The sequence below is a fragment of the Vanessa cardui genome, chromosome 18 (genome assembly GCF_905220365.1).
Source record: "Vanessa cardui chromosome 18, ilVanCard2.1, whole genome shotgun sequence".
Lineage (NCBI taxonomy): Eukaryota > Metazoa > Arthropoda > Insecta > Lepidoptera > Nymphalidae > Vanessa > Vanessa cardui.
The window spans coordinates 11,157,786-11,185,387 of NC_061140.1; the positions used below are offsets into that span (position 1 = coordinate 11,157,786).

Genomic DNA, 27,602 nt, shown 5'->3' on the forward strand with positions numbered 1-27,602 from the left:
TCTTTAAACCAGAACATAACATAACAAGGGAAATTATATGACTATGACTTAACCTCTGACAGAGTACCTAAGCACCTAAACAAGCTTATTTAAGTAATAATTTATAGTACGACATAACTTAGATATGACTTCAGCAAATTCAATAAAACCGATTACTGCCGATTTATACGAAGAATAGAAATAGTCCGCTATCGCGCCTTTCGACGCTATTCATCGCTATAGTTTCTAGCGTCAGTTCAACCCGATAAAGCAAGTACATGATGTCAAATTGACGAATATATTAGGTCATACGATATTACAAGTTATTACGTTTGTGTAAAGATCATATTCACATAAGAAATTAATATTGATAATTTGGGATAGCGTACTTAATTCGGATGTGATCGGTTTTGCGAATTTTGCCGATACTACGTCTAAGTTGTGTCTTACTATACACATATATTGTAACTTTGACAATAAAACAAATGTTCTTAAATCTTTCAGGATAGTAGACATGCCAACACCCCGCGACAGAATGGTCCAAGTTGTCCGATGGTACCTCAGCTCCTACCACGCGGGTCGCAAGTCGCAAGTCGCGAAGAAGCCCTACAATCCTATACTAGGCGAAATATTCCGCTGTCACTGGGACCTCGACGGAGAATCCGTAGAAAACAACCCGGCAAAGGTAACTATTGTACTCCCCTTACACGCATGCATAAAGTAGATAAGTTTGTGCGAACGCTTGTCCTACGAATAATTTAAAGGCGAAAGTTTGTGAGGATTGTTGTATGTATGTTTGTTACTCTTTCACGAAAAAACTACTGAACGGCTTAGGATGAAATTTTACAGTAGTATAGGTTATACATTAGAATAACACATAGACTACAATATATAAATATTTTATGTAATTTGGTCATAATATAATATACATAGCGCGATTTAAGGTGTTGGTTTTCATATGTTCGACAAAAAAATAGCCTGTGTGCTTTCTTTCAATTCAAGTTTGTTCATAGCCAATTTCATCAAATTCAGTTCAAGTTTCATCATCATGAAGTTTGGTTGTGAAAGAGCGACAGAGAGGTGGACAGTTAATTTCACATCTATTCTATACATGTAATAAGATTGGAGTGTCTGTTTGTAATCTTAAAATAGCCCTTTTTTACTCATAAGCGTGCATAAGCATTTATACACGGTACATATACCAAAATATTTTTTTTATAATTGTTGACGGTCTGTCTGTCTGTTTGTTCCGGCTTATCTCTGGAACGGCTAGATCGATTTTGACAGAACTTTCACGGGCACATAACTAATATAATAGGGAGTAACTTAGGCTACAATATTTTTTTTTTTTGTCAAATTCAAGCGCGTACAAGGTCGCGGGTACAGCTAGTTTATTATATTAAAATATATTAATTCGTTAGTTTGTGGTCTATAATCGTCCAAAAAGTTTTTAAGTGCGTTTCTCTTGTAAATGATGAATTATGTCTTTTAATTTCCAGCAAGAAGTAGGCGACGGTCCCGTACCGTGGTGTTCGCCGGATCAGCTGTCCTTCGTGGCCGAGCAAGTGTCTCATCACCCCCCCATATCAGCGTTCTACGCGGAGCACGTGAACAAACGCATACAGTTCGATGCCTGGGTTTGGACGAAGAGCAAGTTCCTGGGACTCTCCATAGGCGTCCACAACATCGGCAGGGGATTGGTGACATTGCTCGACCTCGAGGAAGAATATACTCTTACTTTCCCGAATGGTTACGGAAGGTCAGTATCATGTTCGTTGAAGATAAGTTACTATCAGAAACACTTTTTAAACCTGCTGACACATCTAGCCTCGACAAAATTATGATGGTCACTAACTATGCCAATCTATATTTTTCACTTTTAATGATGTATACATTTTCTAAATAAATTTAATTATACATTATGTGAATCAAAGGAGCCAAAAAACAAAATAAAATGTTAGGAAAAATTTTATTGCTTAAAACTGTGTTCCTCTTTAATATTACCGCTGAAAACAAACTAATTATTTTGACGACCTCCATGGTCGAGTGGTGTGTACACCGGTTTTCATGGGTACGCCACTCTGAGGTCCCGGGTTCGATTCCCGGCCGAATCGATGTAGATTATCATTAGTTTTCTATGTTGTCTTGGGTCTGGGTGTCTGTGATACCTTCGTTACTTCTGATTTCCATAACACAAGTGCTTCAGCTACTTACATTGGGATCAGAGTAATGTATGTGATGTTGTCTCATATTTATTTATTTGTATAACAATATACGTATTTCACGATAAATGATTAAATATTTCAGATCAATATTGACGGTACCGTGGATCGAACTCGGCGGGTCGGTTGTGATCGAATGTCAGCAGACGGGACACAAGGCGAACATAGAGTTCCTCACGAAACCGTTCTACGGCGGCAAGAAGCATCGCGTGACGTGCGAGGTGTTCGCCGGCGCCGACAAGAAGCCCTACTACACCGCGCAGGGCGAGTGGAACACGCGCATGGAGGGCAGGTGGACCGAGAGCGGGGTGAGGGGGTGTTACTAGTTTTGGTGGTTACGTTCTTTTGGAACACAAAAGTGTATAATAACTATACGTTATATATATGTTTAAAAATGTGCGAAAGAGAGGGGAAGAGCATAGAAGAGGATAGAAATATTTTCTTGGCATATTACAAAATATATAATAATATATCCAGTACTATAGTCTGTTCGCGTTAAGAATGCAGTGAGTTGACATTGTTTACCGGCTTTACTCCGCCCCCTTTGACCAATCAAATCTTTTTTAACAGCAGGGTGAAGGTGTATGCATATTTGTGTTAAAATTCCAACAAATTATATTTGTTTTAAAGACTAAGTATAATGAGTTTACAAAATACACAGTAAAGTAAAAAATCGAAATTAAGTCATTAATATTTTAATCACTATTACTAGTGTCCTCGTTAGTATTTAAAATAAAATAATTTTCTGCAGCGAGTTCCATAGCATTATCTAAATCCCACATGGCAATTTCTAAATATAATATAATAAAAATAAGATAAAAAATAGTTTATATTAATTATTACGTGTACAGCTTGAATAAATTAAATATAAATATATAAATATGTAAACAAAATTTAAATTATAAAAATATCAGTTAATAATTAATTAAATGTGAACTTGACTTTGTAATTTGAAAAGATTTGATTGGTCAAAGGGGGCGGAGTCAGGCCGGTAAACAATGACAACTCACTGCAATCTTAACGCGAACAGACTATAGGTAATGTCATTATTTAACTGCTAAGTCTGAAGTACGGATTGAAATTTTTTCTATAATTATAATTGAGAGGAATGATCATTTTTATTTAAGTGCTGTTACGTTTGACCTCGCAGCGCAGCGAGGTGCTGTTCGACGTGTCGCACATGCGCGCGCGGCGCAAGCGCGTGGCGCCCGTGTCGCGGCAGGCGGGCGGCGAGTCGCGCCGCGTGTGGCGCCACGTGACCGCCGCGCTGCGCGCCGCCGACACCGACAGCGCGACGGCCGCCAAGCGCCGCCTCGAGCAGGCGCAGCGCGACGCCGCCAAGCGACGCGCCGACGCCGGCGACAAGTGGATCACGCAGGTCGGCTTGTTATACTTAACTAACTCTTATGATGGTTTACATGCTCATTTACGCGTCACGCGAATGAGTTTTACTATTGATGCTGGAATTTTATTATTATCTAATAATTGGTCATCATTATTACATACATCATCGACTCAAATTTCCTCGGTCCAAATCTATTTCATTATATAGTATTATCTATAACATGAAAAAACATTAAGATTTTTCTCCGAAGTAGATTTTTTTTTGATGGTATAGGTTGGCGGACGAGCATATGGGCCACCTGATGGTAAGTGGTCACCATCGCCAATAGACATTGACGCTGTAAAAATTATTAACTATTCCTTACATCGTCAATGTGCCACCAATCTTGGGAACGAAGATGTTATGTCCCTTGTGCCTGTAGTTACACTGGCTCACTCACCCTTCAAACCGCAACACAACAATACTGGGTACTGTTGTTTGGCGGTAGAATAACTGATGAGTGGGTGGTACCTACCCAGACGGGCTTGCACAAAGCCCTACCACCAAATGAAGAATTATAATATTGTATGAAATCTAAGGTTGTCTGTATTTGAAAGTTAATATTACGTTACAGTTATTCAGCCCGAAAGGTGAGGAAGGTTGGGAATACAACGAGCCCCTGAGCAAACGGACGGAGAGATCGAAGTCGCCCGAACGCAAGGCGCCGGAGAACGAGGCCAGATAATGGACTCTGTGTCTCCCGATTATGGACTTTAATCAGATACAATTAAGGTAGAAATTTCTGCGTCACAGTTTATGGAATTTAGCAAAACTAGATAAATATAAATTTTCGTTACGCACCGACGTTTATCGCTTAGTGAAAATGTGAATCGAAATGAAGTGAAGTGTGAAATTGTGAAAAATTGAAACAAGTGGTAAATGACATGTTATCTTTGTAAAATTAATCAAATTTATAAAACGACACGTTGCGATGACGACTTTGTATTTCATTAACTGGCAACACAGAGACGAATGTATTGCATGCCTAAAAAATATTCAGAAATAAATCTTATATCAATAAGGTTATGGTATATAATGTCGTGAAACATTTTACATTTTATTATTAAAATCGAATATTCAGCATTTTTCACTAATGGCCTATAATAATTAATTTGAGCAATAATTGTAAATATTTATACCTAATAATGATCTTTTTTGCTTTGTAACTAAGTAATGTTAGCAAACCGAACGAATGAAATCGCTCTTGCGTGTTTATTTACGATTGCAATTTTATGTCAAATATTTATTTCAACGCGCTTTTATATAATTTTATATTATACTCCTTTTTCAAATAATAATTTCATAATATTTATACGCGTCATTCGTTCCAAAATTAAATATTTTTATTATCTGTACGAAAGCGTACGTAATTTTTTTTTAAAAGAGAATTTAACAGAGTATCTAAACACGCAAATGAACGTGAAAAAAGACGAATGAAATATGGAAAGAAAACGTTGTGTTATTGTATATATCTCACAGATTATAATGATATATTTAAAGAAATATATAAGTACGGCATCGTTTATCAATGTTGCCATGTGAAATTAATAGTTCGATAGAAACTTCTTTAAAATATAAATTTTTCAAATCAGACGTTTTATTCGTGACGCGTTCCCATAGAAAAGACTGACACTGTGAACGATTTGAGTTTAAAAAGACGCGACGACATTTAAAAGAATATAATTATATCCGATCACATAGACTTATTTAATTAAATTAAATAGCTATAGATACCATGTTGTATATTTAAATAAAATTTAAATTATTTAACGTGTTTTTAATTATAGAACTGTCCTATCCTCGCTTTTGAAATTCATGCCTAAAACTACGACTACGACAAACATTAAAATCAAGTATTTTTTTAAATACATATGAATATATTGTGATTTAAAACGACTATCTCTCTGCCAGTAAAGTACCAGCCTGTAAATTTCCCACTGCTGGGATAAGGCCTTCTCCTCCATTAGTTGGTTAGTAGTAGTAATTCTTTCACAGTTCTTCACACCCCAACAACTATAGGCCAATTTCAATTCTACCTACCGTGAGCAAAATATTTGAGAAAATAATTCTAAATCAATTATTAGAACATTTTAACAAACATAATCTGCTTCATAGTAAACAATTTGGCTTCACGAGGGGTCGCTCGACTACAAAGGCTGGTATCGAGCTTATTAAGAATATCTATGAAGCCTGGGAAGAGTCACGGGATGCCTTAGGCATTTTCTGTGACTTATTCAAATCCTTTGATTGTGTTCAACATGAGACTCTAGTCAGGAAACTTTATCACTATGGAATTAGAGCATGTGCGCTCGACCTTCTGACTTCTTATCTTAACAATAGATTTCAAAGGGTTGACGTTAAAGGAAAAAGGTCTCCTGGGGTCTCAGTTGGTATGGGGGTCCCTCAGGGATCAATTCTTGGACCTTTTCTGTTTCTCACATATATAAATGACTTGCCCTTTCTTGTTGGGAACAAACATGATATAGTATTGTTTGCTGATGACACCTCCTTAGTTTTTAAAATTAATAGAAAAAGGTACTGTACGACGACGTAAACAATGCTATAGCTGATATAGTACATTGGTTTAGCGTAAACAATCTTAGACTAAATAATAATAAAACTAAAATTGTGAAATTTAGTACACCAAATGCACATAATGTAAAAGCCGATGTACTCCTCAACGGGGAATCGATGGATCCAATTGATTCTGCTGAGTTTCTTGGCCTCACTGTTGATGCCAAGTTGCAATGGGGCCCCCATATTAACGGATTGGCGAGTAGACTGAGTTCAGCGGCATTCGCGGTCAAAATATTTAGATTATGTACCGATGTTGATACGGCTCGCTTAGTATATTTGCATTGCCTCTGTGTATTAAACAAGCAAAAAATCTATCAATTTTTAAAAAGCTTGTGAAAGACCATTTCCTGGCATTGTCTTATGGTACAATACTTTTGATATTTGATATAGCATTTTGAATGTAAGTATCTATGTATGTATGTATGTATGTATGTATGTAAGTATGTAAGTATATATTTTTGTATGAATATGTGCATGTATATTATATGATAATTATTATTTAATATACATTAAACATTATATATATAACATGTGACACCACCCTTCTCTGAAATCAAGACTGTGTTTTTAAGCCCATTAGGTTGTCTGGTAGAAATCGCTACCTAGCGATAAGACCGCCTTATTGTGCATCTACTTTTATTTTGTATATATTTCATTTTTATTGTTAAATTACTCTGTTACTGTGGTGTACAATAAAGTATATTATTATTATTATATTTCAGTTACTTTATAGTATAATGTCATACGGTATTATGCTGTGGGGCAACGCAGCCGCTATCCATACCATATTTGTGCTACAGAAGAGGGCTATTCGCGCAATCTGTAACCTAGGAGCTAAAGAATCGTTAAGGAATAAATTTAAAGAAATCAAGATATTGACTGTTGCTTCTCAATATATATTCTGTAATGTTATTTATGTACGAAAAAATAATTATGATTTCATGAGAAAATGTGATACTCATAATATTGGTACAAGGAACAAACACAAACTTGTTACTCCTGTTACTCGACTGCATAGAGTCAGTAACTCCTTTGTGGGGCAATGTATACGGTTTTACAACAGGATCCCAGAAAGCGTTCAAAATGCCACTGTTGCCAAATTTAAAATCGCAATCATCGGTTAAGACGCACGCGTTCTAATTACTGGGCCATCTCGGCACTCGACTCTGCCAGTAGTGGTCCTTAAATATTTAATAAAGCCTGGTTTTTGTATTCAAAAATACGATTCGTTGTGCTTACGGATAATAAAAGTATCTATATATCTATCTATGTATATTATTTTAATGAAACGAGTAAATTTCATACATTTACCAAACCACGTACTCGTAGACTTTTGTAAGTAGCAAGCAATGCTTCTGAACGCTTCGTAAACAATTTTACTATAAGATATCAAATATTGGACAACATCACATACATTACCCTGATTCCAATGTAAGTAGCTAAAACACTTGTGTTATGAAAAATTATAAGTAACGACGTCACCACAAACACCCAGACCCAAGACAGAATAGAAAACTAATAAATTTTCTACATCGAATCGGGTATCAAACCCGGAACCTCCGAGTGCCGTACCCATGATAATCGACTGGACCACGGAGGTCTTCAAAGTAATAGGGAAGTAGATATCACACAAAAATAAAAAAAAATAAAGAAAAAAATCAGGTTTTTAGTTTGTTTATTAATTCATAGTTTATTACAAATGCTTGTACTTAAGCTCCAATGAACGTTATGATATATATTTGATCTGTACCGATTTTTATGTGAATTTAGATTTGGGTCTCATAATGAAACTCAAAGCTCTCTCCACTGTAGACAGCCTTTCACATGTCGTGCCTTTTATAACTGCCCCCACTGGAGCTGTCAATACTCTGAAGTTCACCTGATTAAAATCCATAGAGCCGTAGAGGAAACGCGATTGTCTATTACTTAGCACCCATAGATTAGACTCTTTGTCGACCTGAATTGAAAATAAACAGTTAGGATTGAACAAAACTAAATTCATTTTTGTGGTAATAAAAGGCAAAAGTTACCACACCCTACCATTTGCAAAACATTTATAAAGGGTAATATTAAAAAGCATATGTTATATAAACCAACCGACATATGTCATATTTGTGTCTGATTACTATAAGTAAGGGTTTAATTGATATAGATCTTTTAGCAATAGACCACAGACTCATAAAATGGTTTATCACGACTGGAAAATATATCTTATAATAAGTATCGAAACAGGGTATCCATTACAAGCACTAATCGAATTTTATTCATATTCATGAAACACTAAGCGTACAGGAAGACACGACTTTATTGCTATTTTTTCTTATGATATAGGTTGGCGGACGATCATATGGGCCACCTGATGGTAAGTGGTCACTGTCACCCATAGACAATGACGCTGTAAGAAATATTAACTATTCCTTAAATCGTCAATGTGCCACCAACCTTGGGAACTAAGATGTTATGTCCCTTGTGCCTATAGTTACACTGGCTCACTCACCCTTTAAACCGGAACACAACAATCCTGAGTAGTGATGAGTGGGTGGTACCTACCCAGACGGGCTTGCACAAAGTCCTACCACCATGTAAACGAAACTTTTAATGCCTAAAAATGTAAAGTACCTTAATATCACTGGGGAATTCCAAAATCAAACAATCACTTATAACTAGCGGAACGTTCTCTCGAGTCATCTCTCTGTCCAGATTCCAACAACTCACGCCGTTCCTGCTCAACTGTTACACGAAAAGATTGAAATGAAATATGACAGTTCAGCGATTGTCTATGGCGGTAATTTTTATTTAACCATTTCTGAAAAAGGATTCTATTTTCAAATTTCAGGATATTATTTTAAATTAACAGAGTATTAAACAAACTCAATGAACTTATATACTTTTAAAAATAAATCAATGCTGAAGAAAACACAGTATTTGGATAGAGTTACAAAAACGCTATATTTCACTATGCTATATAAACATATATATTTATGACATAGGTAGAGGCTGCTTATAGTAAGTGATCACCACCACCCCTTGATATTGAATGCTGTAAAAAATATGAACCATTCCTGGAACATTGTCAACGTACCTTTGGAGCTAAGATGTTATGTCCCTTGTGCCTGTAGTTACACTAACTCACCCTTTAAACCGAAACAAATTAATAAGTTTTGCTGTTTGGCGGTAGAATGTCTGATGTTTCCGTGCCAAACAGACTTGTATAAAGCTCTACCTCCAAGTTAATAGCTAAATTGTCAAATATATGTAAATAATAATGACCTGGGTATAAAATATGACATTGTGAGAGTGGTCGTAGTCGCAAGCCGTCGCTTGAGACTTGGGTCCTCTGTCTCCCAACACCTGCAACACATTAAAACTAACTCTTGAATTAACATACGTATATATTTTATTAAATAATGAAACCTTATACCAAATTTTATTGCCATATTTGAAAAATTCCAATAGTTTGTTCGTGATTTCATTACAAATACCCAAACCCAAAAATGCACGTATTTTTTACAATTGAACTAGTAATAATAGAAAATCGTATCAATAAAATAAATAAATAATAGAAAAAAGTGCTTTCAAACTGAAAAGAGGAATCTGGAGTCAGCTTTGACAAACCCCAACTTCCATTTTTATTCGAAACACGCAATTCATTTTCTTTTCAATGTTTACTTTTTTTACAACTGTAACCTCAAATAAGTAATCGTAACAGGAATGACGTCACTGAACGCTAATTTGTCTTTTGAAATACGTTTCTTTTCACGATTAATTCGTAATCAATGTTAAAAACAACAAATCCGAAAAAAGTTTCTCAAACTCCGACAAACGAAATAGGCTACTTTTTTTATAACTAACTCTAATCATCCACTGTGAACAACTAGTTAGTAAAACCTTGAAAACTTAGAAATATTATGATAACTCACTTGGACTCCATTAAAGGTGTTCTCGGTGGCGAAGCGATCATCTCTCAAGAGGCTCGTTGGCATACGAAATTGTTTTGTACTCGACGTAGGATGGAAATACAAATCTCGGTAACTTTAAAAGATTAACACTCAATACAGTACGTATTTATTCATAAAACTTCAAGTAAGTATAATGTACAGTTAGTATTAGATACATAGATATAGGAAAATTTTCTTTCTTTCATTTTCTTTTTTATATACTTTTCTTCATGATATAAAACCCGACCAGGGTTGCAACTCAATTGGTCAGAATATTTTATCACCTATGTGTCATTAACATATAATATTAAATATTACATAAGGCGAAGGACAGGCTACTTCGTGTAATATCCGTTATTTATTTATATAAAGATTTTATTGACCACTAAGTTAAATGAAATAAAAGGCGGACTTAATGCCTCAAAGAACTATCTGCCAGTCAACCTTTAGGCAAAGAGAAAATCATGAATCATGAAGAAGAAAAATATCCATACTTTTATACAAAACTATAGAACAATATATACCATAATTACATAATATTAAAAAGTTGCTTAGTTTAGTTCGATACCATTTTTAGTAGCTTACAGGGAAAGACATATGTATTCTATGTAGACTATGTATTCTAAGATGTGTAAAATTACGCAACGTATTTTGATACGGCTTTTTTTATTAGATCGAGTGATTCAAGAAGAAACTTGTTGTATATAATACATGGATAATATAGTATAGAAACACTGATAAATTTAGAATCTTCTACTGTGATGTCATAACATTACAAGCATACGAAGCCGGGCGGCTCACTAGTATTTTTATAAAAAATAAATTTTATAATAAAATAGGTAGGTACATACATACACATATACTATCTACAACATAGATACTATCTATAGCAAAACTTGAATCGTAAATAGCACTCCATTATCATCATAACATCTTACCTACTACTCCTCTTCGATGGTACCAAGACCACTGAAGATATTCCATCACTCCAGTGGAACTGAACCCCGCCCACATCGTACACGCCCGAGTGCGGGTCGAAGTGGAAGTAATGGTTTTCGACCCGCCACGCTGCGTTCGCCCCCAAACTGTACACTATTAACGCGTTCGAACCCATGTCGGGGATGTAGGCGTAAGTGTTGTCGCAGCCTTTGCCTATGGTGTCGACAACCTGGGTGAAAGTTATATGTATTCATTCCAATACTTTTAAAAAATACTATATTGTAACGAAAAACAGATGGTGTGTTGACTAGAGAGGGGAGTTTTTGACGAGGAGGGGCGAGGACGGGAGGTGCGTTGTGGAGAGGAGAGGAGAGTTGTATAAAATAGGCGGCAGTGTGTGATTCGGGTTGCTTTTGTTACATAAATTATCATATTGAAGTTGTGAAACAGTGATTCAATAAGTTTAATAACAAATGCAGTGTTTATTTTTTTATCTACCGGCGTTATAATATACATTCCCATTATTATACATATAATAATACATTGTTATCGAAGTATTTTTCATATAAGTAAGTGTTCGCATGTTTACGGCACATTACTAGGCTAAGACCTTTGAAAGATGTTTGGAACTTTCTCCACCAAGCTGCTCCAGCGATGATTGGTGGATAAACGTGGCACATTCTCCACTATATGCAACACATGCAGGCTTAATCACGATGTTTTCCTTAACCACCAAGCATATGGATTTAATGATGCTTTGTCCCGATTTGATGTCAGCGTCATTTGACGATATTACCCTAATTATATCTTAATACTATTAATATTAAATAATCACATAGATATATGAACAATACGAATCAACTTATAAAACTAAAAAAGTAAAAGAGTTCATACATAATATTAAATATAGGTATATACTTTTTTCTATTCCAAATTCTTTAGCATGTAAAGCAATTATTTAATATTAAAAAAATATACACATTATTGTGAAATCGTTTTAAGATAACTTTTTTTATATGTACAAATTAAAGCGGCTACTATATCTTTGCTAATGCGTTTCTGATCAAAACTTACAATACTCGTCAAAACCGACGAATCTCTTAAGACGTCGTCTTGTAAAACGTAGCGGTGTATCAGTCTATTGCTATTCAGATCAAACACGACTATAGCTGGCGCAGCTATTTGTTTTAACTCATCTAAATAAAAGAAAGAACAATTATGTCATGATAAAACCACCACTTACAAGACTACTAACACGGAGTGATCCCCTCCATCTCATCGGCATCTTAATACTCGGTCATAATCTCATAGGCTGACGAAGAAAAAAATATCGGTCTACATAATGTTGTCTTAAATTTTCGCGATTATTACACAACAACAGCCTGTAAATTCCCACTGCTGGGCTAAAGGCCTCCTCTCCCTTTGAGGAGAAGGTTAGGAACATATTCCACCACGCTGTTCCAATGCGGATTATTACACATTGAAATAAAACTAGTTTTTACGCATTTGAATCGCGTATATATAGACTGCGACGGTCTACCCGTGACCACGAACGCTGTAAAGTGCTCGTCGGGATGTTAAAAATAATTAATATACGCCATTCAAAACCGTAAAAACTAGTTTTATTTCAAATACCGGTCTATTTGATAGCTCATCTTGACACTGGACCGGAAGTAATGTGATTTGGCGTCGTATAGTAAACTAGGACTTGGTCAGAAACTAGGAATCGTCTTCTGACCTTAAGTTATAAAAAACTAGCGACCCGTCCCGGCTTCGCAGGGGTCCTTTTTTATGTATTGTTATATTATGACCAAATTACAAAAATCATCATAATTGTAATTGTAAAAAGTTTAGCCTATGTGTTGTGATGTATATCCTATATTACTGTTAAATTTCATCCAAATCCTTTCGGTAGTTTTTTCATTAAGAGTAACAAACATACATACATCCATCCTCACACCAGCCAACTTTACAAAAAATACCAATAGCATCATACCACTATACCATATACGACCAGTGATTTGATCCAGTACCAACACCTCGGATAGCCGCTAAGTTAGATACTGGACAATTACTTGTATTCAGTATAAATTATCAATGCAATTTAATTCTTAGTTCAACGGCTTTTTATTGTGCAAACAGGGCACAGATTATTTCGCCAAAATCACATAGGATGGAGAAGACACGAAAGAGATTGATTGGTACAGTTAAGAAAACAATTTAAAAATGAAAGCAACTCTTAACTTGTCATGTCAGCGACGCCATTGTCAACTACCCACAAACGATCACATTTATCCACGTGTACCCGAAAAGTGGACACGACAGTACTATTGGAACTTATACAGCAACTTTTATCAGAAACAAACGCTTCGTTCCAACTCGGGTAAGGGTTCAACGGCTGGGTTTGACTGCCATTTATATAAATGTAGTTCAGGGATGATGGTACTCCTGAAATCATTCAAATCCAAAAATATACTTATTTGATGTTTTATGAAAATTGCATTCTGCACGCAACTTTATATTAATATCATTGAGATTTGTAGTAAAACTTGTTTGGCAGCGATTCGATAAGCGATAAGATATGAATTAAAAGTAAAATTTAAAAATGGATCAAGTTGAAATAAAATTTGTTAGGCGAGAGAGAAGGAAAATATGACGTTGAAAGGGAGAGCAATATATTTTAAGATTATTTCACTTCTATCGCGTCTACGTTGCTGCTAATGGTTTTTTTTTTAACTAAACTTCCTTGGGCTCAATCATAACAAAATTACAAGTTGTTATCAATGTTTGCTTGTAACAAACGAGTCTGGCACAAAAAGGTTTTTCTTCTCTAACATGTACTATATTTGTATTTTAATTTTATTATAGGTTCTTGTCACATAATTTCTTATTGTTATGATATATAGACAATGTTAAAGTCGGTGTTTATATCCTTTTAAAAGATTATTTTAAAGTTGTTTAACCTATTAACTTTTACATAAATTATAGATTGACTGTCAAACCTTTTTTCCATCGAGGTACCGTGATAAACAATTTATTTTTCCATCTTGTTATTCCTGTAGGCATATTATTCTCAGGAATATAAGCGCCTGAAGTTAATGCGGCTTCTCGAGCACGCCCCTCCCATGCGTAGTCTAAAATTTTCCATTGGAATCTAGGAGGTAACAAACTTTGTGAATTGTGAAAAACAAATAAAAGTACTGAGAATATAAAAACGGCTTTCATTATTTATTTATTTTTGTCTTTGTATACTAAAAATTTAAGTGTAGATTAAACATTAGATGGATGAAATGAGCAACATTTTATGTTTCATGATTGAATTTACGCGGACTATTAGATACAATAATATGCCAACATTACATTTTCGCTTGGATTTGACATTTATTCTTTAGTGCTAATATTATGATGTTTAAAAAATAAATATCATTTATTTACTGTACAAAATTAACTGAACAAAATATTCAAAAAAAATTAAATCTCGAAATTTTAGACAATGTTTTGTGGTTTTGATATTAATGCATACGAAATTTCAATAAACTAAGAATTTAATATAAACGAAATGACAACAGGAAAAACGGAACATCCATTTTCCTGAAATGTCAAATGACAAGTCTCTAGGTGTCACATTCAGCATATTGTTGTTCATTATCGTCCAATAAAAAATATATTAATTGAAAGAGTACATTCATCGCATCGATTCTTAACCTTGAAACATCTATCAATACGTAATTCTTCACATGTTTTAGATGTAATATACATTAAAATGTCAAAAGTGAATTCAGAAACACCTAATGGTGAAACTGCAGTGGTGACTGAAGAAATTGCTGAAAAACGCATTGGTTGTGCTCATTACAAACGGAGGGCCAAATTTGTGGTGAGTCGTTTATTATAAAAAATCTATTTTAAGCGATTTTAACATAGTTTATAGTACCTACATTACGCTACCGGGTTCAAAACACTTGCATCTATATTTATAGCCTTCGACGCAAAAACTCAAGATCGGCTATGATTCGTTAATTTAGCAAAACAAAAGCATGTCAATGAACTTGGACTTGCATTCATTGTTTCGCTTAATACTTACAATATCCTTGAACTAACGTTAATGAATATATTATTATTGGATCAGGGCTATTTTTTGAGTAACATTTCGATGCAAGGAATACATATCGCAGCTTGGCTGTTACTTCTTATGATAAAACTCCATTTAAACAAAGCAGATATAAATAGTCTTAAAATAATTTTATCTTGCTTAAGTCATCATATAATTCTAACCTTAACAATTTGTTTGACAGTCTTAATTTAACATTTGTACTCTAAGTTAAAAATTGAAATAGCTATAAAAAATATATGTTTCATTTTATTTATCAGACACCATGCTGCAACAAGCTTTACATGTGCCGATACTGCCATGATGAGAACGAAGAGCACTACTTCAACAGAAAGTCAGTTACAGAGCTGATATGCACAGAATGCGATACTCGGCAGAAGGTCCAAGCGGAATGTGTGAACTGCGGAGTGAGATTTGGCAATGTATGTATTATTTATAACCATAGAAATAGAAACCACCCACACATCTGCATACTAGATTTACTCATAAATTTATGCCTCTTACAAACTGATATTCTGTGTACATAATTTGGTTATATTACCTTTTAAATCTAAGATGTTCTTGTATGTTCTTTTAACTTATAAATAAAGTTGCATACATGTTGATATTAGATTCTTTGATGAATGATATCTATTATATCTTAATCCAATCTCAAGTGATTTTGAAATGAAATATTATAAAAGCAACTTGTGATAATGCAAAAGCAAGTACGCATAATAAAGGACCTATAGTTTTTTCTCTTGTAGCTTTTGTTATTGAAAATATATGACTTGCCTTGCCTTGTCATCAAAAAGTATTGTTTAGTATTGCTGTGGTCAGGCAATCTAAGGAATGCTAAATATTTCTTACAGTAACAATATCTTTGAGTGATAGTTATGACATACCTTCAAGTGGTATTGACCCCTACCAATATCATAATGAAAAAATAAAAATTAAAAAAAATGTAATTAATGCTTTTAAAGGATATAGTTCACACATTTCTTAATTAAAGAGAGCAGAGATGGCCCAGTGGTTAGAATGCGTGCATCTTAACCGATGATTTTGGGTTCAAACTTCAAACCCAGGCAAGCACCACTATATATGAGTGCTTAATTTGTGTTCATTATTCATCTCATTCTCGGCAGTGAAGGAAAACTTGGTGAGGAAACCTGCATGTGTCTAATTTCATCGAAATTCTGCCACATGTGCATTCCACTAACCTGCATTGGAACAGTGTGGTGTATATATGGTCCAAGCCCTCTCGTTAATGGGATGGGTGGCCTTAGCCCAGCAGTTGGAAATGTACAAGCGGTTTCTTTACATTTACTTTTAATTGAATATTTTCACTTAAATGTTGGTTCATTATGTTTTCAGTATACATGTCTGATTTGCAACTTGTTTGACGATGAAGACAAGAAACAGTACCACTGTGAAGGCTGTGGCATATGCCGTGTGGGAGGGCGGGACAAATTCTTCCACTGCGAGCGGTGTAACATGTGCTTACCTGTACAGTTGAAACGTGTTGGTCACAGGGTAAGTGATATATGAACGACAATTACAATAAATATATAATTCTACTAAACATAGCTCTTATAAGATATTCTTTGTTATTACTATAATTACTAACATTGGATACAGTGTACTGTATACAAACTGTATACAAAGTGTACTGGACTGTATACAAAGTTTTAAAAGCGTTCATACATCTATATATGTATATGCACATATATCTATATATGTATGTCGATTTAATTTGACGCTAACTGTAGCCAGCGCCTTCGCTCCTTTAGGGGTTCGTCCAGTTGATGGAGAGAAAAAATGTGGACTCCCTTCATACCAAAATTCATCAAATTCCCTTCAGTGATTCGGCCGTGAAAGACCAACAAATAGATGGCAGACAGCTATTTATTATCATTACTTAGTATAAAACAAAGTCACTTCCCACTGTCTGTCCCTATGTATGCTTAGGTCTTTGATGCGTTAGGATTTTGCTGCGTTGTTTTTTTAATAGATAGAGTGAATGGAGAGGAAGGTTTTTGTATATAATGGGCAATATAGTAGAGAATACAAAACAGTCTAGTTGCTAGTATTTGTTTAGATTTTATGTCAAGTATTAGATAAACTGTCTTTTAAAAGAATTCCAAAACATTATAGTAATGCAAATGAAGGTATGAGTGTGATCTAACCTTGTGAGCATTTCATTCCCGGGTTATCCATAATCCAATAAGTTATATTTGAAGGTCAAATAATTAATCATAAAACGTTTATCATTATCCCATTAGTGCATAGATGTTAGGCTAGTTGCAACTTAAGGCCTGCCATGGTGTCATGTCATGTACATGGATTAATCCTGGGACGAAAGCAAGGCATGCAAATAATTATCAAATTGACGATAAAATTAAGCTCATTATAATATAATTAAGAGTCACGTATTTCATAAGATTACACGATGATAAAAGGTATCAATCTTAGTAAATTCAATTCAAGAGAATTCCATCATGATATGAGAATTTGTTAGTGTAATAATTATTCTAGAAACTATACCGTTTTATTGTATCCGAATTCGAAACGATGTATTATTATTTGGCAAAGTTATATTTACATGTTTTAATATAGTTTGAAAAACACTGAAAAGTCTTTCTTTTGTTTTTTAAAAAGAGAATTTTGCTATCGTCATAAGATTATAAGCGAAAGAGAGTTTTTTCCGGCTAATGTCTCAAACGGCTACACCGATTTTGAAGGTACTTTCGCCGGCAGATACCTAGTGTAATATTGAGTAACTTAGGCTATTTTTATTTGAGAATTATGTATAAAATAATAATAAAGTCACGCTGCAATATCCAAACACAAGTACAACACAAGAAGTGTCAAGTACCGCGCGCGTCCCTTGCCGTCACGATTTAATACCACAAAAGCTGCCTAATACAAAATTAATAAGTTTAAATAAAATCTGCGAATTTAATAATAATTTATTTGTTAAATTAAACGCTCACGAAGTCGCGGGCACAGGTAGTATTAATGTTGGTACATCATGTTACGCCTGTTTTTTTACTAACGGCTAATAACGTTCTAAGTAAGTTTACACAACATAAGTCTATTCCAAGCGTCCCATATAAAATGATTTTCTGGAATGTTCGAATTAATTGAAAGAAAATTGGCAGTCAGAAAATATTCAGTGGAAATATTACATTTCAGTGTGTGGAGAATGTGTCCCGGTCGAACTGTCCCGTGTGCCTGGAGGACATCCACACGTCGCGCATCCCGTGCCACATCCCGGATTGCGGCCACCTGCTACACCGGCCCTGCTTCGAGCAGATGCTCAAGTCGGGCCACTACGCCTGCCCGACGTGCCAGACCAGCATGATTGATATGACCAATGTGAGCACCACATTTCATCATCATCATCATCAAGAGCTGAGATGGCCCAGTGGTTAGAACGCGTGCATCTTAACCGATGATTGCGGGTTCAAACCCAGACAAGCACCACTATATATATGTGCTTAATTGTGTTTATAATTCATCTCATGCTCGGCGGTGAAGGAAAACATCTTGAGGAAACCTGCATGCGACAAATTTCATAGAAATTCTGCCACATGTGTATTCCACCAACCCGCATTGGAACAGCGTGGTGGAATACGTTCCAAACCCTCTCCTTAATGGAAGAGGAGGCCTTATCTCAGCAGTGGGAAATTTACAGGCTGTTACTTTACTTTTTTTACTTTACATCATCATCAGCCCGTTTTGGTCCACTGCTGGATATAGGCCTCTCCAAGTGCACGCCACTGTGGTCTTTCTCCGGCTACTCGCATCCAGCTCCTGCCTGCCGCCTTGCGTATATCGTCACTCCACCGTGCCTGAGGACGTCCTACACTATGTTTGCCGAGACGAGAGTTTGCACCACATTTACTTAGGAAAAATTTACAGCTCATGCATCATCCTCCTGCCCTTATCCCAATATTATTTGGGTTTGGCGCAGCATGTCTCCTTCCATACTTCTCTGACAGACGTCATCTCACAAGTAACATTCTTTCTAACCATGTCGTCTTTCACACAATCCATCCATCGTTTCCTTGGTCGTCCTCTACCTCTACAGCTCATGCAGAGAACGTAAAAACAGACCCAGTTATGTCCAATTAAGTCTTCTTAACTGACTTTTATGGTTCATCTCAAAACGCGGTGGAAATTTCACAAAAATGTGGATGAACAGAGGCAGACTCTTTACCAGTCTTTATTAAAATGGATTTGAGAGTCTGATCTGCCCTGAGTTACACCCCTTAACTTTAAAATTTAGTGAATATATATGTGTGTGATCATATATAACGGAGCAGCACGTCCGAGCCCGTTTTTAGAAAACATGACGTCAGCATAGCTGACGGTGGTATGAAATAAAACTCAGGAAATAATCCTCTCTGATTTATTCCAATATGAGACGGTCCGATCGCTCCGACGGCTCGACCAAGTCTGTCGATACCGGCGGGCGCTTGATCTTTTATAACAAAAATAGGTGGGTAGATTTATTCACTCAACATAACAGTTGTTTACAAACATTAAAATATTTCAGACTAATTTAACATTTCACAATTCACTAAAAATGATTAATTTAACAATGAAACAGTTTTAAATTATTAAAATAATCATTTCTGGGCACGTGTATTTCTTAAATTCGTGGTTTCGCGCCGACATATATAATATACATGTATAGTACAATATTATATCCCGTGCAACTGCGCAGATATAGCGGTATAGATTAGCTTACGGTTTAAGCGGTATAGCTTACCAAGTACTCCTCCCTTCCAGCTGTGGAACTACCTGGACTCCGAAGTGGCTGCGACCCCCATGCCGCCCGAGTACGCAGACTACAAGACGACCATTCTATGCAAAGATTGTCACAAGGTATTTCTTATTTCTGTGTCGCGTCTTGCCGTAACTGGGAGAAGAACGCAGCTAAGTATAGTCAAGGAGCTTTAACTCGCTGATCAGTGTCCCATATAACCGGATATATATAACACGCTGTTCTCATTTTCGTTGTCGTCGACAAAGACGAAAAACAGACTTTCATCTTTACATATCACATCAACACCAATAAATTTGAACCTCAAGACTTAAACCAGGTCAAATAGATACATCAAGGTCAACGTCAAAAATCTTTATTCAAAATAGAAGTGATTACACTTTCTTATTGATTATTAAAAAAAATCTGCCACCGCTTCGGAATTTAACACCTCAAACCTGAGAAGAACCGGCGAAAAGCTGGATCAATTTTTTTTTATCTCATGTTACATATACAATATATATTTTTAATAATAATACAAATATATTTTTGTAATTCGAAATAGCCTGGAGGCGATCCTCTCATTCCCAATTTGCATCATTTGACCTGATACTGGAGATTAGAGCACTTTGTGATTTTTTGTGCACTCGTACCTCTAAGTGCCGGAAATCAGTTTATAAAACTAGATATAATATTCATCTTTGTTTATTATTATACAGAGAAAAAGAAATTCAGACAAGACATCATATGGATATGGATTTATGGTCAAACTAATTTCAAGGTCAAGACAGTTCTGACATAACATAAAGCTCTACACTTTTGGTTTTAGTTATCGACTGTAAAGTTTCACGTGGTCGGACTCAAGTGTCAGCACTGCGGCGGATACAACACGTGTCAGACGAACGGATTTCACAAGTAATTATACATTAATTTCTTAACAAATTACCTAAAATATGAGTCGAGATGGCCCTGTGGTTAGAACGCGTGCATCTTAACCGATGATTGCGGGTTCAAACCCAGGCAGGCACCGCTGATTCATGTGCTTAATTTGTCTTTGTAATTCATCTCGTGCTCAGCGGTGAAGGAAAACATCGTGAGGAAACCTGCATGTGACAAATTTCATAGAAATTCTGCCACATGTGCATTCCATCATTCCAATGCGGGTTGCATTGGAACAGCGTGGTGGAATATGTTCCAAAATTTCTCCTCAAAACGAGAGGAGGCCTTTAGCCCAGCAGTGGGAATTTACAGGCTGTTGTTGTTGTTGTTGTTACCTAAAATATATTTTGACTGTCTTGTCTTACAAATATTTAACTAAATCGTAATGGTGTGTACAAACATTTCCAGAGATAGTGGCAGCTCAGAGCAGTGCGACTCATCGTCGTCTCCGTCGAGTTCCACCAGTCGAAGTTCGACCTTCGAGCCGAGGGACGAACCAATCAACGACGACCTACCGCAAGCCAATCCGCTCGACGAACCGCCGCAGGCCTGACCAGAACCGGACGAAACCGGAGCGAGCCGGACCGATACCGGAACGAACCGGCACGTCTGACGTCATGCGGACTAGTTTTGTACTTTAATTGGACGTCTTTTTTATGTGTAGCTGTTATGTATTAACTATTTCTAAATGTTTTGGATTTTTTAATTTATTTATCTCTGAATAATTTTAATATATAGCAACACAAGAAAACGATAGGAGCATGTAAATAACCTCAATTCAATTATAATTCAAAAAGTTTATAGTTAATAACTATATAATAATAACTCATGACTAATGCCGGCTGCATTAGTTGGGCATTTTTGCGCATGTCTTTCCCTTTCAGTCAAATGACACGTAATAGACCAATAGGCGACAAGCGTCGACTGACGGACCAATCGCGATTGTCCAAAGAGATCTAAAAATGTTCTACTGCGCAGATTTTGCATTCGCTAGAAGTACTCCGACGAGAATTTCTAAGCTGTTTACTGCATGTGCCACGGATTAAATCAATTTATTGGAAATTGATTTAATCCGTGGCACATGAAAAAAACGCAGAGTAAGGAATGGAACTGATAATGATATCCAGTAAACTCAAAAACATATAAAACACAATCGACTAGAGAGATTTAGAAATGCCGCCTCTGTTTTACGGGACTCAATGATATTATACAACATCGAATATATCATGCAAGTGTTAATTAAGTAACAAAATATGCCAATCTTATTTTGGGTATGTGTATTACATATTTGTTTTATATATTGAAATATATACATTAGATTGGGCACGATAGAGAAAATCATTTCGAAAATATCTCGCTACGGCATATTAGACTAGCGAACCTATAATACAGCATTACACCTAACGGTATACAAACATATATTTGGAATATGAATGCTATAAAATGTTCTCGTATTGTATAATTTTCATTATCGATCTATATGAAAATTTTAAATAATATTACAATATTATCCGTAAGTCTAGATCCACAATATACACCTTTCTGTGTGAAAAAGGGGCCAAGCGGGCAAGAAAGCTCATCTGATGGAAAGTGACAACCCTGACAGTCTTGCAATGCTGGAGGGTTTGTAGGTAAATTACAAGTCTTTAAAGACATTCTAGGTTTTATATTCGGTTTGTCTAAAGGCGAAAGGTTTCCCATAGTGATTGTGTGAGATAGAAAATATCTTAAAGAGAAAATGAGGAGGAGTTAATGAGACGTTAGATATGCCAGTCCAAGAGATTTTGATCTACATCAGTTCCCACAAGACAATGACAAGTATGATTTAAGCGATAATCTGTCTTTGACTATAATCATGCAAACAGTTTTTGGTCACAGATTGGTCATGGAACAGAATGATTCTCGAAATTTCGATGCTAGGTATTCCGATATGGCAGCCAGAGAAGTATTCTCTATTATATTCTCTATTATTTGATTTAGTCGACGCACAAACGTGTCGCTTTGGAGTTGAATAAGACCAAGTTTAGCTGGCCTCAGTCCGTAACTAATACTTGAATGTTTAGTACTCTTGTATTGCAGGCCCCAAGCAGTAAATAAATTAAGTTATTATCTGTGGTATGTTAGCAAAAGAAATAATTTTTAAAATAAAAAAATGTTAAAAAAAAACATTTCCTCACAATTACCCAATATGGCGTTGCTTTTATTTCAAATGGTAATGCAACAGATTATATTAAATATTTTCATAGCAATTTCTATTTCCTAAAATAAATTTTGATTTGATTGTTCTTAAGCAAAATATCCCGCTTAAGTAAGATATTTATATCGACTTCTAACTCGGGCACATAGATGTGTTCATTATTATAAAAATAAATACAAACGTTACTCAAAAAATGTCAAACAACAGATAACCTATACTACTTATATTAGTAGTGTTTATTTAGTAAGAAAAAGTATATCAATATAATTTATAAAAAAAATTACGTCCAAATAAAAACATTGAGACGCTCAATTTTTTAACTTTATTAAATATCATAATTATTATTTATGATAAATATTCTAAAAAATCCGTCAACTTAAGTAATAATATAATGTTTAAGGTAATACTTTGTGATATCATTAATATAGATTGGGCTTGTAACGATAATGTTGTTATTCTAGGTACGAGCTCGCTGAGCCTAATTCTGTAGATCATGAGGTCTAATAGCAACCGCAAAAGTAATTGCGTATGTCTGTCAAATAATTTTCAGCTATAAGTCCAGATTTGCGAGTGTTACTTACCCTTTGTTGCACATAAAACCTTTGTTCCTGCGGTCTCCCAGACTATGACAAGGGAAAATAGTGTACGTGTACACTATATTCCAATGGCTAAGAGCAGTAAAGATAAACAAGAATTAAGCGTCACCAATGGTTCCATTATTACTTGTAATCATTCAAAATATCAGTTTAAAAAATCTGATAACAATGTTGCCAAAAAAATTACAAATCCATAATTATTTAAATTTAGTCGAGATTCGATATCAATCAATTCAAGGTCAAAGTTGTATAAATCGTAAGGTCTCCTGCCATTGAAATTGACTATAAGTGGTTGATTATACATAAATTATTCTTTACAAGCCTAATTTGTATATTAAACAGTAATCGCTAATATTAAATAAATATCAACAATAATATTTAATATAATTAACAATTTGTTTAGGCTTGTATAAATATAAGAGGCTTTGTAGTAGATTTTGTGTATAACACCTAATTTAAGATAAAAAGTATTAACTTGCTATATGTGTTAACAAATATGGACCTTATGGATGTTTCAATAACGAACATTTTAATACAATATTATACATAATATAACTACATAGTCATTGTGTACATTTAATATGTAATACATTTTTAATAAGGAAAATTGATAAGTAAACACTTCATCAATAAAAAAACTCCTTTCAGCACTATTTGAAAATGTATGTATGTATATGCATAATACATTTTCATATGGTGTTGCAAGTAACTAAAGTTAATTACAATACTTTTCAACTGAAATTATTAATGTCCTTTATATTATTTTGTTGTAATTTCTACCTAAAATATATAGTAAAAAAGTCTCTTGATACACTGCAGGGTTGAATTTTATTTTTAAGGAGAAGATTCTTAGTGTATTTCATCATTCAGATTGGTGGGTACACTTGAAGGTGCTCTTAGAACTGTCTACTTTGGTAATACTTTTAAATATATTCAGTATGTTTTCATATTATATATGTCTTACTGCCACAACAACCGCCATTACTATGATATATCACACTATAATAGTTTATTCTATGTTATTATCTCAAGTGTTCTATACTAATAAGTATTCTGTGTGCATTACAAAGGTTTTTTTTAGTACATCTATCTTTAACAGTGACTATTTGTCAATGATCCACACAATGACCAGACTCTTGTGTTGTTTTATGTTTGGAAATTATTCCATCATGTTATTCCTGTGCGGATTGGTGGTGAATGACATTTGAAATTATATTTTCACTTCAAAATATGTAGTATATATTAGGTCATATTATATTACAAGTTATTACGTTTGTGTAAAGATCATATTCACGTAAGAAATAAATATTGAGGATAGCTTATTTAATTTGGGTTTGATCTGTTTTACGAATTTTGTCGATGCTACATTTAAATTGTGTCGTACTATACCTAAATAAGGTTATATAATATCAGCGGCATTTTGAAAATTATAAAAATCTACTTATATTTTTGAAAGACCAATTTTGTGATTAAAATATAAAGCATATCCTAATTTAAAAAAATATTAATGGCAAAAAAACTTGATAACGCGAATCCGTAATGGGTACCATATTCAAGATCTACTAATGAGACTGTGTCAATTCAACGTTGTTTCTTAGCTTTACTCTTTAAATAGTCTTTCGTTCGATATGATTCTCCTTTTCGTATATATATTTCCATATTCCTTTGATAACTGCATGAGCAAAAATATGTTATTTTCTTTCTAGTGTAATATATATAATTTTAGGTTTTTCTTTTTGTAAAATCACACATTGTTCTGAAGTTAGGTAATTTTCTAAAGTACAGTATTTTATGTCCTTAGTGCGTATATGTTGTTATAGATGTGTAAAAATAATTAATATTAATTTAAATTAAGGATGAACTGTGAGCTTCAAGTTACATAATTTTATTTTATTTTTGTTGATTTTAGGGACATGTATATCCCATCTTTGTTTTAATTTCGTATACTAAATAAAAGCAAGTACATAGAATGGAATTTTATTTTTTACAAACCTAGAGGAACCCTCTAGCCCTATTCTTATGATGGAAGGCATATTAGTGAATGTAGAAAATCAGGGATATTACTCAATATAATATAATAAGTGGATTAGTCACCAGTCATCTATAGATATGGACACTGTGAGTTATAACCAGTCTAAACCCACAATAATAAATGCATATCCTTTGGGAGTGTTTATACTGCATAGTGATTCATCGACTGGTTTAATTTATAGACTATAAAGAGCGTTAGTGTCGGTGGTTGGTATAATTCATTAGTGGTTTACGAAAACGAGTGGAACTTTTTTTGTTGACTGTACTGACTCTGTTATGTTGACCGGTTGAAGAGAATTACTTGCCTTCAACTCTGAAGATGATCTTGATAGTGTCTCTGAATGGACTTATGACATTTTAAGAACTCTTAAATCAACATTATACTATAAAATTTCAGGGATCTGTATTAGTAATATGACATTATTTATACTTATAGTCATTCCCATAATATAATAGAGGTAAATATACAAGGTAATAAAATAAAATAAATTATCTTGCAACAATTATGTTTATTTTCAATGAATGCAAAAAAAATACAATAAATAAAATATAACTTAACATCTCTTCCCAAATATTAGGAATGGTTTGGGAATGTTTAAGCTTAAACTACAAAGTTGGAAAAATAGGAAATATTATATCTACTAAATTTTATTTTGAAAATTACTTGATAATTATACACAAATATATTTTCACTATATATACTTCTAATATTAGATTAAGTAATAATAGCGCTTGATATTCAAATTAACAAGCTAGGTTTAAGTATGACTATAATCTAGTTTAACGTAGATTGTGTTTAGGCTCAGTTCACGTAGATTTAATAAGACGGTCAGGCTTTCGTTCTTTAAAGGTTCCGAAATTTATCTAATTACTGATAATTTTATTTTTAATTATGTATTTTGATATCTCTATGTTAATGAAAATATATATTATGTTATAATGTATTTTATGAGTTTAAAAACAGATATTATTTGACCAGTTACAGTTTCAAATGTAATAACTTCTCTATTCAATTCAATTTCATTTACACAAATGTATGATGTATAAAAAATCTAAATGGATTTATATTAATTTTAAAAGCCCTAACCGTCTTTGTTAATATATAGAAAGTGGCAAGCCAGTGAACAATTTTTTTTTAAAAAACGATGTACAGTCGTTTATAAAAACATTTATACAAATACAAGTGTGAAAAAATGTGAATATTTTTTGAAGCCGATTGTATAAACAACAACTGAGCAAAGATTACAAAGTTGAGCTCAATTATTATCAATTGTTTATCCATACATTTTAATATTTCATACCTATAGAGCGAAAAATCATTAAATTAAAAAAGAAAACTTAAAGACGTTTTTAATTAAATTAATTTTTGAAGCAATCATCCAAGCTCAATAATCATAATGTTCCTTTTTTAAATTTAGGATTACTAAAATGATTAGTTCAAGTTAATTAATAATCTGCATCGAGTAAATCATTGGAATGCAATTTTGATGTAGTTGGATTGTTTGTATTAATTTTACCTAAAAATACTGAATTCATAGTCAAAACATAATTGAATAAATGAAACCAATTTCATACAAGTTTAAGGGCTTAAACTTTTGACATGATAACTAAGAACCATATCAACTTCGCAATAAGATTGAAAATTGAAGAAATGTTGGCGAGTTTTATGACATTTGTGTTGTGAATTTAAATGGTCTTTCCTCGGTTGTGACTTGTCGCTCTATAGGGACGATATATTCACATAAATTTTATTACTTACTCATTATATATAATAACTTATTAATAAATATATGTTTTACATATATATCATCCTTATATATTATATAAAGCGTTATAGCTCTTCTACGAGATCACTAACAAATCTATATTACAAATATAATTTATACAAAAGCATATAGCTCTACAGGTTGCCTTATAGATAGGTATGTTTTCATTTCAAATT

General features: G+C 34.1%; 3 protein-coding genes across 5 annotated transcripts in view; 2 read left to right on the top strand and 1 right to left on the bottom strand.

Moving 5' to 3' along the window:
• The window catches only part of LOC124537252 (oxysterol-binding protein-related protein 9), a 97,064-nt gene extending 91,712 nt beyond the window's left edge, over positions 1–5,352 (top strand). For all 3 annotated transcript variants that reach the window (XM_047114025.1, XM_047114026.1, XM_047114027.1), the window contains 5 exons: positions 484–664; positions 1,479–1,738; positions 2,287–2,509; positions 3,352–3,579; positions 4,160–5,352. In XM_047114025.1, the coding sequence (XP_046969981.1) occupies positions 484–664; positions 1,479–1,738; positions 2,287–2,509; positions 3,352–3,579; positions 4,160–4,270 (1,003 nt within the window). In that variant the 3' untranslated portion in view covers positions 4,271–5,352. The remainder of the gene's footprint in view (positions 1–483; positions 665–1,478; positions 1,739–2,286; positions 2,510–3,351; positions 3,580–4,159) is intronic.
• A 2,566-nt stretch (positions 5,353–7,918) lies between these two features.
• On the bottom strand, positions 7,919–14,264 carry LOC124537585 (protein yellow-like). Its single transcript, XM_047114459.1, has 8 exons — positions 14,042–14,264; positions 13,284–13,487; positions 12,114–12,235; positions 11,039–11,268; positions 10,083–10,194; positions 9,433–9,513; positions 8,782–8,892; positions 7,919–8,119 (listed from the first exon to the last, which is right to left on the bottom strand). Exons 1-8 carry the CDS (start codon positions 14,262–14,264, stop codon positions 7,919–7,921), a joined length of 1,284 nt encoding a protein of 427 aa, XP_046970415.1.
• Positions 14,265–14,630: 366 nt separating this feature from the next.
• On the top strand, positions 14,631–21,635 carry LOC124537397 (RING finger and CHY zinc finger domain-containing protein 1). Its single transcript, XM_047114229.1, has 7 exons — positions 14,631–14,913; positions 15,408–15,569; positions 16,501–16,659; positions 18,322–18,504; positions 19,924–20,019; positions 20,727–20,812; positions 21,245–21,635. Exons 1-7 carry the CDS (start codon positions 14,803–14,805, stop codon positions 21,387–21,389), a joined length of 942 nt encoding a protein of 313 aa, XP_046970185.1. The 5' UTR covers positions 14,631–14,802; the 3' UTR covers positions 21,390–21,635.
• The last annotated feature ends 5,967 nt before the right edge of the window (positions 21,636–27,602 follow it).

Bases quoted from the DNA above. Each gene is read 5' to 3' on its own strand.
- LOC124537585 (XM_047114459.1), bottom strand. From the start codon at position 14,264: ATGAAAGCCGTTTTTATATTCTCAGTACTTTTATTTGTTTTTCACAAT. The intron at 12,236-13,283 runs GTTAAGAGTTGC...TCTTTTATTTAG, and splicing joins TGGCGTCGCTGACATGACAA to ATGAGTTAAAACAAATAGCT. The intron at 9,514-10,082 runs GTGAGTTATCAT...AATGTGTTGCAG, and splicing joins ACACCTTTAATGGAGTCCAA to GTGTTGGGAGACAGAGGACC.
- LOC124537397 (XM_047114229.1), top strand. From the start codon at position 14,803: ATGTCAAAAGTGAATTCAGAAACACCTAATGGTGAAACTGCAGTGGTG. The intron at 15,570-16,500 runs GTATGTATTATT...TTATGTTTTCAG, and splicing joins GCGGAGTGAGATTTGGCAAT to TATACATGTCTGATTTGCAA. The intron at 20,020-20,726 runs GTATTTCTTATT...TTTTGGTTTTAG, and splicing joins TATGCAAAGATTGTCACAAG to TTATCGACTGTAAAGTTTCA.